General features: G+C 41.3%; 1 protein-coding gene across 1 annotated transcript in view; it reads right to left on the minus strand.

Moving 5' to 3' along the window:
- The window catches only part of LOC144761711 (kinesin-like protein KIF28), a 982,011-nt gene that overhangs the window by 120,578 nt on the left and 845,046 nt on the right, over positions 1-16,387 (minus strand). Inside the window, exon 20 of the mRNA XM_078646973.1 lies at positions 3,193-3,343. Coding sequence (XP_078503099.1) covers positions 3,193-3,343 — 151 coding nt within the window. The remainder of the gene's footprint in view (positions 1-3,192; positions 3,344-16,387) is intronic.

A 16,387-nucleotide genomic window follows, 5' to 3' on the forward strand; every position in this document is an offset into this window, starting at 1 on the left:
GGCTCCACAGTGGGCGTCGTAGTCCACTGCTCCGTAGTGTACCTTCCTGTGAGGGTCACGAGAGCTCGCCCCCGTCGCAGTGCCGAGCCCCAGGTACCGCCGCCAGCCTGGGCCGGAAAGAGGCAGACTCAACAGGCCCCTCCACCAGTCTCAGGCACCCTCGTGCACCGTCAGGATAGGAGGGGGAGCCCCCAACTCAAGCCTCACACCGCTCTTCACCCCAGATGCGCCGGCGCCACTCAGGTTATTCAATGTAGGCAGCCCCACGATCCCTGCTGGCAATAGGATCTTATTGGACTGCACCAACCTCGCAGCTCTCCCTGCAACCACGGCCTGGATCATGCAGGCCAGAGCAGGGGAAGCGGGTGCTCCAAGCTGGTCAGGATTGTCAAGGCTCACCAGTCCAGTCCCTCGTGGTCGGCCGATCTTTAATTCAAAGGGCACCACTGCACCTCAATAAGGGGGGAGGGTACCGCCACACTCGTCTCCCCAGGGGGTGCTGGCAGCAAGGGGTACGGGGCACAGACCTCTATTTTGCACACCTTCCTACCGGGGGCAGGCACGTCCACACTAGAGGCAGAGGTAACGGGAGGCACCCGGAGTCAGGGACACGCTGCCGCCATCTTGCAAAACAGGCAGCGCACCCCGCCTCGATCAAATCTGTCTGCCTCTTTGCTGCAACGGAGCCCCGACTAGGCTCCACGCTCTCTGCCGCCACTGTTCACTCAGGCGATCTCAGCTCAAGCGGCCGCTGCTGCAGGGATGTTCACGCCGGGTCCCTGAACCGCCGGTCCACCGCCAGACCGCAGAGGGCCGGATGGAGCTCCACAGCCGGCTGGGCCCAGCACTGTGGGCCTCAGCTGCAGGCCTTGCGGCAGGCCAAATGGTCCAGGGGCGATCCCTCCGCCTCTGGGCTCCCCACGAGTACCGTAACCGGCGGGATGGGCACCGATAGCGTTCCGGTCCTGGAAATTGTCGATGGGTAGGTCGGATCAGTTATCAGGATAGAAGTGGGTTAGGTAGGGCGGCGGAGCTCCCTCACGGCACTGCCATCTTCAGCCCGTGCTTGGCCACGACCCACAGTTCTTTTTTAGCCATGCTGCACAGCAGTCACACTACTATCCAGCATAACTACAAATCTTTGCCAAAGTCAGCAATGATTTTGCTGCACTGCAAGCTTCTCCTACAAATAGCTCGTGAGCTACTGGTAGCTCTCCAGCTACCTGTAAGTAGCTCTCCTGTGTACAGTCCAGACTAATAAGTTAGAAGATTTTGCTTGGCTGAATTAATATATGAATATCAAAATTGAAAACTGTGTTTTCAAGACGAAAATGTGCATATTTTTAGAACTCATAAGCTGATGTTTGGGGAAAATGGTTGAATTTAGAAAATATATTTAAAGCTGATATTTGAGTGATAAATCATGTGGCTTTGGGGAGACTTTTTATTAACACTAGTACCTTGGTCCCAGGTGATTTGCAGTTATGTATTACACAGGTAAAGGCATTTCAAATTGGCAAGCCTTTTGTTGCTGGCACTAGCCTGCCTGATGCACTGATGTTATTACTAGTGGTAAACAGGCAGAGTGGTAGCCACTAGTGGTTTCTTGTCTGACGTGGTAACTATTATGACATTAATATTTGCAACTTGAGATATTTTTCAATTAACACAAGTAGCTCTTATTGTAGTAAAGGTTGAGCACCTCTGCTGTACAGCATGAATAAAAGCCAATGGCAGAGCCAGTAGTCTCAAAGGCAAGACCTATCAGCTTTGCCAGTACCTGTTAGGTCTCGGCACAGCAGCCCTGTGATTCTGAGGACACCAGTTAATCTCCCGATGAGTAAAAAAAAAAAATTATCAAATTTGGCAATAAATCCTTTCACATAAAGAAAGAAATTGCGTCCATGTCTTATTGGAAATACATATGGAAGCAGATAACATCTGTTGTCACAATAAAAGCAGATATCATCTGTTGCCACAATAAATATAAATTTCAGAGGAGAAAAGGGTTTCTTTGGAGTGCATGTGGCATAGTATAGCACAGCTACAAATGGCAAAAGGTTGAACAAGGAGGACAGAGAAGAAGAATAAATAAAAGTAGTGCCTTAATCATGGTGCAATCAGCAGAACGATGCCAATTAAGCTGAAGCAATCAGTTCTTGGTCCATGTTCTAGCCAAAAGAAGAGGAAGTGAAGACAACACACACTGGCCAATTAGAAGGCCACAATTAAGTGTGGCAAGGAAGCCAATAAATGCTAAACAATGTGCAGGCTGCAAGCCCCTTGCATAACATATCCCTTGCAAGCGAATGTGCCGTTCCAGGCAAGACATAAACACATCTAATGCTTGCCACCCATGCCATTTTAGTCACTTTGGGGGTCCAGATTAATCTGAGTTGTTTCACTTGTACAAGTGTGATGGTTAGTAGGTGCACTGGTACTGTCATTGGCAGCACTGTTAGAGGCAATGGGTGACACAAGCTGCAGTGGCCTCCTGATGATGGCCCTGGCACTTATGTTTGTTTCTTGTTTTTTTCAAACAAATTAAGCACTGTCTTAGGTATTTCCCAGACCTGAAATGAAACTCACCTTTGCAAACATTTTGGCAGCAGCAACGTACATGCAAAATAGAAACCAAGCATAATTTCTAATGATTTATGGTGCCCCCACATGACACAACTGGCTTAAAACTCAGAAGACACCCAGGACCCCAGATTGCAGCAACACATCTATTTGTAATATCTTTTGTAAAAATATTTAACAACAGTACAAACCGATGGGTCTGGTCATCCTATTGCCAGCCTCATTTGATTAATTTTCAAAGAGCTGCTTCTAACTCTGGTAGACTTTTGTTTGAGATGCTCATCTCTCCCTTCACTGTCCAGCTGTCTGTGGGCATCCAAGTAAATGTATCTATCTAGAAGAGGCGGCATAAAAGATCTGATGGTAGGTGCAGTGAAGATGCGGAAGTCTCCTGCCTCCCATGGACTGTCTCTGGCCTGTCTCTGTCTGTTCTGGATAGTGTATTATGATTTTAATCATGCTGTACTATTTTAAGGTTTGGTTTTGTAAAGTTAGCTGTTGGAAGCAATCCAACCGACCCAACAATATGTTATTGCCATTGGCTGGGTATTGAAAGTGCTGTATTTTTATGTCGCTACACACTCAAATGAATGATTTGCAATCACCAACCTTCTTGTGGTTCTCTGTCAGTCTTCTTTTGAGATTCCTTCAGAAATAGATTTTCTCCTCTTAAGGCTCGGTTGATATCCCTGAGAAGTTCAGTCTCCTGTTCCAGTTTCAACAACTTGAGGTAGAGCTCTGAGAGATAGTTATTTGTATCCTACAAGACAGTTAGGGTATCATGCATGTGGTCACACCATTTCTTTTAAATTTTCATAAAAATGTACATTAATTGTAGATAAAATACAAAAGAGATAACCTTCACACAGTTCGGTAAAACAAAATAGGAGACAAGAGGTTGTTGTAATAAAAGGAGCTATTGTGACAAACATGCTTTTAAGAGGCACATGATCATTACTCTGTAGAGGCAAATTATTTTTACTTGCAGTACAACGTATAATTATTTGTCTCTTTTTCCTCCCATCATCAATCACATCCCTTCTGTGGCACTGTCCACATATATTTATATCACACACATCTACCTCAGAAGATGAAGGATCACAAGAAAACAACTGCTAGCCAGGGCAAATATCTGGATCCCAAAAGATATGAGTTATTGCATCCAGATGGACTGAAGATCACTGACAATACCACCTGATTACTGCATATCTGAAGAGATCTCAGGACTGCATTGATGACACATTCAAAATTGATTCTTCACTCATGATGTTTTTTGAAAAAAGCAAGCAGTGTCAACTGTGCAGCCTCTAAGCAAACAATCTTGCACAATCTTAGGAAGGAGGAAGCCAAAACATTGTAGTTGAAATATAGTTTTATTGTTTGGTGATTACATCTGTTTGAGTCACTTCTTTATATATGTACATACATATATATACATATGTGTGTATATATATATATATATATATATATATATATATATATATATATATATACACACACACACATATATGTATATATATATATATATATATGACGATATCTCCGAATCCCCTCTGCAATGCCCAGCCGGGACACAGCCAAAGGAACGAAATACAGACTCCAATTTTCGTGGATCAGCAGGTCTTTTATTTTTCAAATGTTGCCAGACGCGTTTCGAATACCTCCGTATTCTTTCTCAATGTGACAAACAGATGGTCCGCTTTTTATTTTTATACATTTTTGGTGTGATGCTTTCACCTCATCTAAGTGCTAAACATAGAAGAGATACTATATGCATATGTATACTGGGTTTTGTAGTTTTTAGACCAAATACCCAAATCAATTGTATTTCAAATAGAAATCAAAACAACATAACCGCATAAATGCTGATTCATAGAAAATAAAACATAGTGCACCAATGTATTTGATATATTAGCACAGAGCATATCATAGTTTGCGCTTATGGTCACTTATGCGTATAACTCCATTATTTTTCATGAATGTACCCATGACATATAAAAATATATGTATATCCTTTTCCCTTAATATGAAAAAAAATATATATATATATATATAAATAAATATGCATGTTATATACAATATAAAAATAGAAATATATTATAAAAATGTTGGTACTTCAAAGATGCCTATACATAAATATCGGATTGAATTCCATGATTATAAGGACCTGACCTCATCAATATTGAACTAAGCAACATGGAGAGTTTGTGCAAAAATAGAGCTCATGTGCAAAATTACAAATAAAGTGCATACGATGTATTTTAGCAGCATAAAAGTATCTCCTCAGTTAAAGTGCAAACAATAACGGTGATATTTTCCCATTCCCTAATAGTGGTGTTTCCTTTTTTTTAAAGGGCAGAAAAAACTTGATATTCACAAGCTTCGTGTGATTTTTTAAAATTTATAAGATAAGAATAATTTATACTTATAACGTGAAAGACTAAAACCAAAGTTGAAAAATTATTTTTTTTAAAAAGAATGTGGAAAAGGTTCTAGGGTCACAGTAAAGTTATTGGACTTCATTTTAGAAAACAGAAGGTTTGAAAGAAACTATGACGGGTACATCCTAACCCAATAGATGAGTTCTTAGAGGAAATGATGTAAGTCCTCTGTATTATTTAAACCATTAGGCTGTCTACTGTCTAATTCTACAATGAATTTAGATTCCAGCTGTCTAAGGCTTTTTTCTCTGTTTCCACCACACGGATTCTCATTTACTGCTCCGATGACAAAATATTTTAAGTCTGCTAAGTTGTTTTGGTGGACTGCCTTAAAGTGTCTTGCAACAGGATATGTGCTGTCGTTATTCACGACAGCACGCAGATGCTGCAGAATTCTGACGTGTACTTGCTGCTTGGTACTACCCACATATCTGAGCCCGCAAGTACACGTCAGAATATAAACTGCATATTCCGTCTTGCAGTCGTAGCATCCCTGAATTTTAAATTCCCTCGGGCTGAAAGGTGTGGTGTATTTTTTGGTGGTTGTACCAAATTTACAGGCCCGACAGGATGAACATTTAAAAAAACCCTGTTTTTCTGGTAACCAAAGAGTGCTCTTCTTTTTGGTACTAAGGTCTGGGACGCTTTTAGCTATTTTATTTCTCATCGAAATGCCTCTCCGGAAGGTTATAGTGGGTTTTTGAGGCAATTCTGGTGTCATGACTGCATCTGTCTGCACTATCGCCCAATTTTGATTAATTATTGAGCGAATTTGACGGTGCTGGTTATTGTAGGTTAATATCAGCCTGGGTGTCTTAGGGGTATCCTCATTTTCCTGCAAGGCATTTTCTTCTGTATTTGATAGTAATGATTCCCTAGATCTACTATTGGCTTTGTCCAAAGCCCTTTGTAGAATTTTTGCCGTGTAGCCTCTCCTACGGAATCTCTCCACCGCCTCTTGCATACATATAGTCTGTTGTTTCTCATCACTATATATGCGTTTTATTCTAAGAAGCTCACCGTAGGGAATGCTGTCAATTAGATGTCTAGGGTGGGCACTAGAGGCATGTAACGTCGAGTTACCCGCTGTGGGTTTTCTATGTAATGTTGTTTGTAACTCACCATTTTTCACATATACCTTTGTGTCCAGAAATTCAACCTCAGTACAGCTCATGTTTGAAGTGAAATTCAGATTCATTTTGTTCACATTGATATCTTGTAAAAAAACATTTGCACTTTCATTGTCCCCTCTCCACAACACGAAGACATCGTCTATATAACGTAACCAAGTTATTATATTGTTACCGTATTTTGATGACAATTCTTTTCTCAGTGTCTGTTCCTCCCACCAGCCAACCACTAAACAGGCATAACTGGGGGAGATATATATATAGTTGTAAACTCCTATTTTCTCGGCGATTCCACGCCAAATAGAAAGATGGACCCCAAAGCAGTAGGCGATTTTTCAGTGGGAAGATTTATTTGCTTTTCAAAATGGTATTCCAGGCATTATATATATATATATATATATATATATATATATATATTACCTACTGGCGGTCGCCAGTAGGTAGTTATAGTTAGGACCTACTTTCCATAGGAAATCCGCAACATTCTATTTGGAATAACTTTGGCGCCGGTGGACGAATCTTCGCGAATCTCTCCAAGAAAATGGCCTGCTCCGCTCCTTCCCTGGAAGTTTGGGGGTGATTCGTGAAGCAGGGGCCGAGAAAAAAGGGGGGTCCCAAAATGTGTTTTCCCCATGCAATTTTCCATAGGACCTTTAGCCAGGGCTACAGCCCGAACGGCTGAACAGAATTACACCAAATTTGGCAAAAAGGTAGATTTCTGTTCGCAGATCACGCTTTCTGTTGAATGGTGTAAATCGGTTCAGTAGTTCCTGAGAAAATCATAAGTAAAATCATAAGTATATATATAGGAGCTTACCGTACTCTGTACTGTACTCTGTACAGTACGCTTACCTTCCAGAGCACGAGCTGCATGCTGATTGCATGTCAACTGTCTCTTGGCAGCCATCTTGTGCCTCAAGAAAGCAGAAAACAAACGCGCAAAACACGCAAAGGGGGCAGGGTAGACACACCCTGACCCCCTAGTACTGCTCAGGGGGTACCACAAGGACCCCCAAGGCCAAAGGACTGCCATGGCTATATGGAAAACGTAAGTGAGAAAGGGAGATGAGAGAGGTGAAATGCTCTCTCTGGCAACTTCGCATTTTAAGCAAATTATTTAAACGCTGCTGCAGAAACATGCACTTGGCAAACAATATTGGAACAGTGTGCACCTTGGATTTGAAAATGAATTTTCGTGACATTTGCAGGGAAAAACGCTATTAAGCAAAAAGAAATACTGCACTGTGCCACGCTATGAAATATGTATGGAGGTGCACTCTGGGGCCTGTAGTTTGGCACTACGGACCACGTGACCACTGGGAGTATCACACACCACTCACCTGTGATCAAGGCTGTCAAAGCAGAAACGCGTAAGGAAAGGAGTGGTTTAAAATGCTGCAGCGCAGATGATGAATAAAGGTCATGCTTAAAAGGAAGACGAAGTTTGGCTCTGTGTTTTCTCCTGGTAAAACCCAAACACACGATTCTCCATTTCCTGACTGCAGAGCCCGCCCTGCAGGGTCGGTGGCCCCCGGTAAATGGAGCCTCTCTAAAACCAAATTTGGCAAAAAGGTAGAGTTCTGTTAGCAGATCACGCTTTTTGTTGAATGGTGTAAATCGGTTCAGTAGTTCCTGAGAAAATCATAAGTATATATTTAGGAGCTTACCGTACTCTGTACTGTACTCTGTACAGTACGCTTACCTTCCAGAGCACGAGCTGCATGCTGATTGCATGTCAACTGTCGGTTGGCAGCCATCTTGTGCCTAAAGAAAGCAGAAAACAAACGCGCAAAACACGCAAAGGGGGCAGGGTAGACACACCCTGAACCCCTAGGACTGCTCAGGGAGTACCACAAGGACCCCCAAGGCCAAAAAATGTTTTTTTTAAATCGCACAGAATGAAGTACTGTACTCTGTACCTTCCCGAGCGTGTACTGGAGGTTCCCGGTGGGCTAGTTAGCCCCCAGGGACCTCCAGTATGCAAGGGGAATTAGTTCCCCCTCTTCAAACGCCCCAGGGGGTTGCGACGCAGAGAGGTGTAAAAAGGGCCGTGGCCTAATTACACCTCTCTGCAGTGCAGCCCCCTGGCGCATACTGGAGGTTCCTGGTGGGCTAGTTGGACCCCAGTATGCAAGGGGAATTAGTTCCACCTGTGCAAACGTGCCAGGGGGCTGCGTTGCAGAGAGGTGTAAAAAGGGACATGGCCTCATTACACCTCTCTGCACACAGCCCCCTGGGGCATACTGGAGGTTCCTGGTGGACTAGTTGGCCCCCAGGGACCCACAGTATGCAAGGGGAGTTGGTTCCTCCTCTGCAAATGTGCCAGGGGGCTGCGTTGCAGAGAGGTGTAAAAAGGGGCGTGGTCTCATTACACCTCTCTGAAACGCAGCCCACTGGCGCATACTGGAGGTTCCTGGTAGGCTACTTGGCCCCCAGGGACCCGCAGTATGCAAGGGGAATTAGTTCCCCCTCTGCAAACACGCCAGGGGGCTGCGTTGCAGAGAGGTGTAATGAGGCTACGCCCCTTTTTAACCCTCTCTGCAACGCAGCCCCCTGGCGCCTACTGGAGGTTCCTGGTGGGCTAGTTGGCCCCCATGGACCCCCAGTATGCAAGGAGACTTAATCCCCGAATTTAGAACATGCTACGGGGCGTGTTTGCACAGGGGTGAAGGTAGGGGGCGGGGCTTGAGGTGATATGTGTGCAAACATGCCCTGTGGCGTGTTTAAAGTTGGGGAATTAATTCCTCTTCAATCCAGAGGTCCCCTAGGGGCCAACTAGTCCAACAGGTACCTCCAGTAAGCGCCACGGAGCTGCGTTGCAGAGTGTTGTAAAAAGGGGGCGTGCCCTTTGAACACCTCTCTGCAACGCAGCTCCCTGGCGCATACTGGAGGTACCTGGTGGGCTAGTTGGCTCACAGTGGACATCAGGATTGAAGAGGAATTAATTCCCCAAACTAAAACTCGCCACAGGGCATGTTTGCACACGTCACCTCAGGCCCCCCATCCTTTCCTTCACTATTGAGCGAAATATCAGCCGAAATATGAATTCCGATTTACTCACCTGTTATCAGGAGATACCTCAGTGCTGCATCTTTCAGCCCACTACTGATCCTGAAAAGTAATTCTAACCATACTTACAGTAACTTGAATTTCCTTCCATAGGCTAACATTGACTGGTTTCACTTGGAAATTTTTCCAAGTGTGGAGTTTTGGAATTTAAAAAATTCCTCAAAAATCAGCCGAACTACGAATTCCGATTTACTCACCTGTTATCAGGAGGGACCTCAGTCCTGCATCTTTCAGCCCACTACTGATCCTGAAAAGTAATTCTAATCGTAGTTACAGTAACTTGAATTTCCTTCCATAGGCTAACATTGACTGGTTTCACTTGGAAATTTTTCTAAGTGTGGAGTATTAGAACTTCAAAAAATTCCTCAAAAATCAGCCGAACTACGAATTCCGATTTACTCACCTGTTCTCAGGAGAGACCTCAGTGCTGCATCTTTCAGCTCACTACTATTCCTGAAAAGTAAATTTAACTGAACTAACAATAACTTGAATTTCTTTCCATAGGATATCATTGCCTGCTATATAAAATATATATACATTAAAAAACATATAAAATAAAAATATTAATTACAATTTCAATATTTTTAAAAACTTTTTTTTCAATTTATATTAAAAATATGTCATGTAATTTAAAAAATAAAATATCTAAAAATAAAATACTATAAAACAATGTAGTAAATTAGTATATAAAAAATAACAATTAATACATTTAAAAATTACCATTTACAAAGCCTTTGAAATTCACTGAAAAAACCATAGGTTTCAGCCACATTATAGTTAGGAATTAGCATTTAAAAAAACCTTAGAAATTCACTGAAAAAACCATAGGCTTCAGCCATGTTATAGTTCGGAAATAGCATTTAAAAAACCTTAGAAATTCACTGAAAAACCATAGGTTTCACATGTTATAGTTAGCTGGACATTTCACTCATACAAAACCATTGAAATTCCCCCATTATAGTTAGTTCAGCTAACTATAACTTGCACCCGCAATGCACTGCTAATGACGTCACATATTACATCACTCATGACATAGTCAGTGACATCACTCATGACATCACTGATGACATCTCAAATGACATCACTGATGACATCACTGATGACATCATCCAGTGAATGTGTGTCTTTCTGAAAAAAAAATACATTTTATATATGTGTACCTAAACGTCGATGGAAGAACAAACAGTTAAATAAGTGTCTAAATGGATGTTTTTTTTAATTGATTGTATAATTGACTTTTTGTATCTTACTAAATACATGTATTAGCAATTATTGTTTAAATTTGAAAATATCTGTATCACTGTCTCCCTTTATCTATAGACGGCTGCTTGGGTTGGTGAGTAGCTACATGAGTGTCTATATGGGTTATTAGTTAGTTTTTTGAGTATTAGTATGAGTGTCTGTATGGTTTGGTGGGGGTATTACTTTGTGCATAGATGAATGAATGAGTGGCTTACTGTTTGTATATGTTTTGAAGAGAGCATATGTGCAGGACTTTATGAGTGGATGAGTGTGTGTATGGGTGTGTTAGTCAGTGAATGACTGTCTCAATCATATCTTTATGAGTAACTACATATGTTTTAAATTACTATATGTGAGAATTGATGCATATAGGTGAGTATGTGTGAGAGTGAGAGATTGTAAGAGTTCTTGAATAAATACGTTTTTGTTCCTATAAGTGATTGTTTTAGAAAAAAAGTATGTGTATGTTTCTGTAGAAGTAAGAGTAGTGGAGTATGTATAGCTGTATAAGCAAGTGAATGGTTGTTTTATAATTTATTTGCATGTGTGTATGTGTGTGAGTAACTCTAAGGATGAGTGTCGGTGTGTAACAAAATGTATAGGTGAATGAGTACATATGATGATTGAGTATGTGTATGAGTAACTATATAGAAATGTTGGTGAATGAGTGAATGTGTATGTAGATCTTCCAATTTCTGAATAGGTTTTTGTAACCGGAATTAGTTTCTCCATTGTTTTGAAATTTTTTGATTCTATTTTTCAATGTGTGTATCAAAACTTATATTACACTGAAACAGGGTCTGCCACTCTTTCACAAGGATGATGTCATCAGTGATGCCATCAGTGATGTCATTTGAGATGTCATCAGTGATGTCATGAGTGATGTCACTGACTATGTCATGAGTGATGTAATATGTGACGTAATTAGCAGTGCATTGCGGGCGCACCAGTTATAGTGAGTACAACTAACTATAACGTGGGAATTTCAATGGTTTTGTATGAGTAAATTGTCCAGCTAACTATAACTGATATGAAACCTATGGTTTTTTCAATGAATTTGCAAGGTTTTTTAAATGCTAATTCCTAACTATAACGTGTGTGAAACCTATGGTTTTTTAAGTGAATTTGCAAGGTTTTTTAAATGCTAATTCCTAAGTATAACGTGTGTTAAACCTATGGTTTTTTCAGTGAATTTCAAAGGTTTGTAAAAGATAATTTTTAAAATTACTAATTCTTTAAAAAAAATGTATACTAATTTTTCTTTTTTTTAAATAAATACTATTTATATATTATTTTTCCCTTCTTTATATTACACATTTTATAGTTAAATAATTATAAAACAAAGTATAAATATAATTGTTTTAATTTTTTTTATTTTCAAATTATTATTATTTTTTTTAATATGATTACAAGGTCCGCGCACCGTAAGCACTCCGCAAGCACACCGTTAACTTTCTGTGTGCTTACCCCCGTAAGTTTTTTTAATTCAAAAAACGTAATATCTACGATTTAATGTACATTTTAAAGGTAGACAATATCTGCTATAATGAAGAAAATGTTTTTTTTTAACTTTTAAGAACAGTATATATTTTTTTTAAGTAATTTGTGATGCAGCAGTGGTACAAAAGTTTGCACCATAAAGTATGGTTTTTACAATCTGATGTACTTGCAAGGTGCATTATATTGTAAAACAATGCACCAACAGAAAAAATTCCTGCATACATGGGGAATGTTCAGATGTAGGAACGCCTTCTAAAAGTGAATAAGTAAAATGTGTCATATTTCATTCAGTCACTTTTACACTTATAGTACGTAAAAATCCTGCACCTGTTTGCAAAAGAAAGCAAAGGGGAGTAAGCGAAAGTCAGTGCAAAAGGGAAGGGGTGTGAGAAACAGACAGGAGAAAGTGGAGTGGGGAAGTGGAGTGCGAATGAGTGAAGACCTAGTGACAGTTAAGAAATGGATAAGAGGGTGAGGGAAGGGGAATAAGGGCGAATAACAAAAATTAAGAGAGAGGGAAAGTGAGTGAGGGAGAGAGGAGGAGTGGTAGAAAGAGAGAGGAAAGAAGATGAAGTGTAAGGAAGAGACAGGGAGAGAGAGGGAGAGCAAGGGACTGAGAAAGAGTGAGGCAGTTATTCAGTCACAATAAGAGAGTGAAGACAAACTTTTTTTTTGTTTCTCATACTTACCTTACAAATAATGAAAACTTAGACAGTGACTCTACCTTGTCTCCTTTTCACGTTTTGTAACTTTTATGAAAATTGGGCAAAACGCCATTTTGAAGCAACGTGCGCACCGGTCAAGTCATGTGACTCTAAAACAATTTTTCATTGGTTCATAGTACTTTCAGTTCTAGAATCTTCAAAAATCCCATTTCCCTCTTTATCTGTTTCAGTCTCGTGGAAGAAGAACCCTCTGCAGCTTCTCTGAGAAATAACTGAAATGGCAGCCAGACAGGAATCATCATCATCTGATTCTGATCAACAGTATCGACTTCCTCAACGGCGAGTGAAGGAATCTTTTATTTGGCAATTTTTTCAATATCCTGAAGAACTAAAGAAGGTGAATGCACCTAAGGTCACGTGCACCATTTGTGACACTGTCCTTTCTAGGGAAACTCTTCGAAAAAATATTAATTTTCAATTCACACGATGATAAGACATGTGAGGCAAGTGCACCCTGCGTAGTTCGCGGAGGCATCCACCAGAGCCCTGGCCACACAAATGCCACCAGCTGTGGCCAGCACTTCATTGGCACCACCTCCATCTCCATTGACTGCAGAACTGGACCTGAGACCTTTTTTAAAGAAGGTGCACATGAGGTGCAACAAGTGCTTTGAAATAATTGTATATTCTGAACAGAGCCTTGTTCAAATTAGCAGAGATGTGCCAGGAAAGATGCGGCACACAAGTTTATCCTTGCGCCACCCATGATGCACCGCATTTGCAATGTGGTGCACCATGGCGCAAGAATAAACAGATACGTGTCGCATCTAGGGCATAAAGTTGGCACAGTACTCAAATTGTGTTGCATGCATCACGCAACTCCAGCACTTTTCCAACTTGCCCTATCTGTAATGTGGTGCGTCAAGCTTTACACCTACTTCAACCAGGTGCAAGGTTTTGACGCATCAGTGTTGGTAAAGTGACTCAGTGAAATCTTGTATATTTCACTGAATTACTTTTTAAGGGCGTTCCTGCGATGGAACACCCACCCCTACGTGGAAACGCCCACATGAAACCTGACACTGGTTTTATGTGGTGCAGGGTTTTACTACGTGACGCATCTCCCTGATGCGTCACTTTCTAAATACCCTGCACTATAGCGCTTCTTTTGCGCTGCCACTGCGTAAGAAAAGTGACGCAGCAGCGGTGTAAAAGAGGCACAAGGGTCTTCTAAATCTGCCCCTGAGGATTTAAATGAGTGAAAAAGTGTTAAGGAGACTGAGGGAAAGAGAGTGGAAAAGAGAAAAGGGGTGAGATACAGACAGCAAGAGAGGTTAGACTGAGTGAGACACAGCAAGAGAGGGAGAGAAAAATGTTCAAAAGATGAGTGATAGAGTAAATGAAAGGGAGTTAGCAGAAGGGAATGAGGAAAAAGAAATAAGGGAGCAGGATTGACAGATGAAGTGAGGAAAAGAAACTGAGGGGTACTGATAAAATTGAAGAAGAAGAAAAGGAATGGGAGTGATGCACAGAGAAGAGAATATAAAGTGGGAGAAGAGGAGTAAGATTGAGTAAAGGGCAGTGATAGTGAGGGAATGGATATAAGAGTGAGGGGAATGGAGTAATGAAAAAAAAAGCATATTAACAGAATGGAAAAATAAGTAAATGAGAGACAAGTATTTATGGAAAGAGAGAAAATAAAATGATAAATAGACAAGTGGGACGGAGACAGTGAAATAGACAAATACAAGAAGACTGAGGGAGTATGAAGGACTAAAACACTTACACTTACTAAAACAGAGGAAGAGAAAGGGAAAAATGAATGCCCCTTGGTATTCCCAGGCACTGGCGGAAAAGCACCTCTTATGTAAAAAGAGTGAAAGAAAATGGAGAAAAACCTATGATCAATCAGCTAAAACTCTTTATATACAACAAAGGAAATCCTACTTGGCTAGTATTAAAATGGCCAAAAAGGAGTATTACATCAATGCTATTAAAGAGGCACAGCAAAAGCAGAAAACGGTTTTCTCCATAGTAAAGTCCTTCACCCACCCCAAAACTCTCCAGCCGGAAATTTCGCCATCCTTAGGCTTTTGTAATCAAATTGCTGACTTTTTTTAGGAGAAAATCGAGCTCTTACAGAGGGATTTTCCAACCCTTTCCCCTTCGACTTTTCCTGGCTATCAGGAATCTCTGGATATAAAGGCTGCTATCTTGAGTGTCTTCCAACCGGCCTCTCTTCTCCAAACTCGCGAAGTCATTCTGGCCTGTAAATCAGGTGCACCCTCTGATTCTTGCCCTCCCCAAATACTCCATCAGATAATTGATGTAGTAAACCCTACTATGAATGCGCTAGTTAATGCGTCGCTTAGTTCAGGGATGGTACCCCTTGAGTTTAAAAAAAGCAATTGTGAAACCTCTAATGAAAAAACTCAATAAATCTACCACCGATCTTTCCAATCTTCGTCCAATATCTCTCCTCCCAGTTTTGTGTAAGATCACAGAGCAGATGGTATATCAAGAACTAAAAAATTTTGTCGAAACAAATAATATTTTACATTCTCAGCAGTGAGGTTTTCGACATAGACATTCGACGGAAACGGCCCTCATAGAACTCTCTGATTCTATTAAATTCTTGCAGGATGAGGGTAGAAACGCGGTCTTGATTTTATTAGACCTTACGGCAGCGTTCAACACCATCTCTCATAAAATTCTTATTGAAAGGTTGAGATGCATTGGAATAACAGAAGTGGTTCTGGCCTGGATAGTGTCTTTTCTATCTGACAGATCCCAAACCGTCTCTTTGGGCCCCTTTCTGTCCAGGGAAAAAAAGGTTTCTTCAGGGGTCCCGCAGGGCTCCATTCTGAGCCCTCTATTGTTCAACATTTATATGGTCCCCCTCATTGCATTGATAGTCATTCGGGATACTTGTAACATCGTATAACGATGACACCCAGTTAGTGGTATCCATGGACAAGAACTCCTCGAACGCGGAACAAAATTTAAAGAGCTGCTTGATGGAGGTTTTCTTGTGGATGGATAATAACCACCTAAAATGCAATGTTAATAAGACAGAGATCCTGCCCCTGGGTAAGGAGGTTTATGTCTGCCCTAAGGACTGGTGGCCAGAGGAATCACCTGCACCCCCTCATTCGGTTGAAACAGCCAGAAATGTAGGGGTCTTATTTGACTCCGCTCTTTCATTCGACCAGCATGTAAGAAATGTGGCAGGAAGTTGCTTTGGTATTATTAAATCACTAAAGAAATTCTTCGACTTCCTGCCAACTGAATCCAGAAAGACGGTGGCAGTGGCCCTAATACTTTCACGCCTAGACTATTGTAATGGCCTGATGGCAGGGGTAAAAAAAGCCACATTAAAAAAACTTCAGAGTGTGCAACATGCAGCTGCAAGATTGGTACTCAAATTACCTAGAATATCTTCTGCTTCGGCTGCGCTTCGGACACTACATTGGCTTCCACTACATAGGAGGATCTTGTTTAAAATTCTGCTGACCATCTTTAGAGCCCTCAACATGACAGGGCCGAAGTATCTTTCGAGGCATTTCACCCGGTATGACCCTCCAAGAAGTCTGAGGTCATCAGGCGACACTCTGATCAATATCCCCAAATTCCATTTCAAAACAAAGGGGGGAAAGACCCTTACTGTACTGGCCTCCAAGGCGTGGAATGCCATGCCTAAAGATCTTAGACTCCTGGATAAGGAGAATGTCTTCAGGAAGCAATTAAAAACTTGGAT

Source organism: Lissotriton helveticus, chromosome 6 (assembly GCF_964261635.1).
Source record: "Lissotriton helveticus chromosome 6, aLisHel1.1, whole genome shotgun sequence".
Lineage (NCBI taxonomy): Eukaryota > Metazoa > Chordata > Amphibia > Caudata > Salamandridae > Lissotriton > Lissotriton helveticus.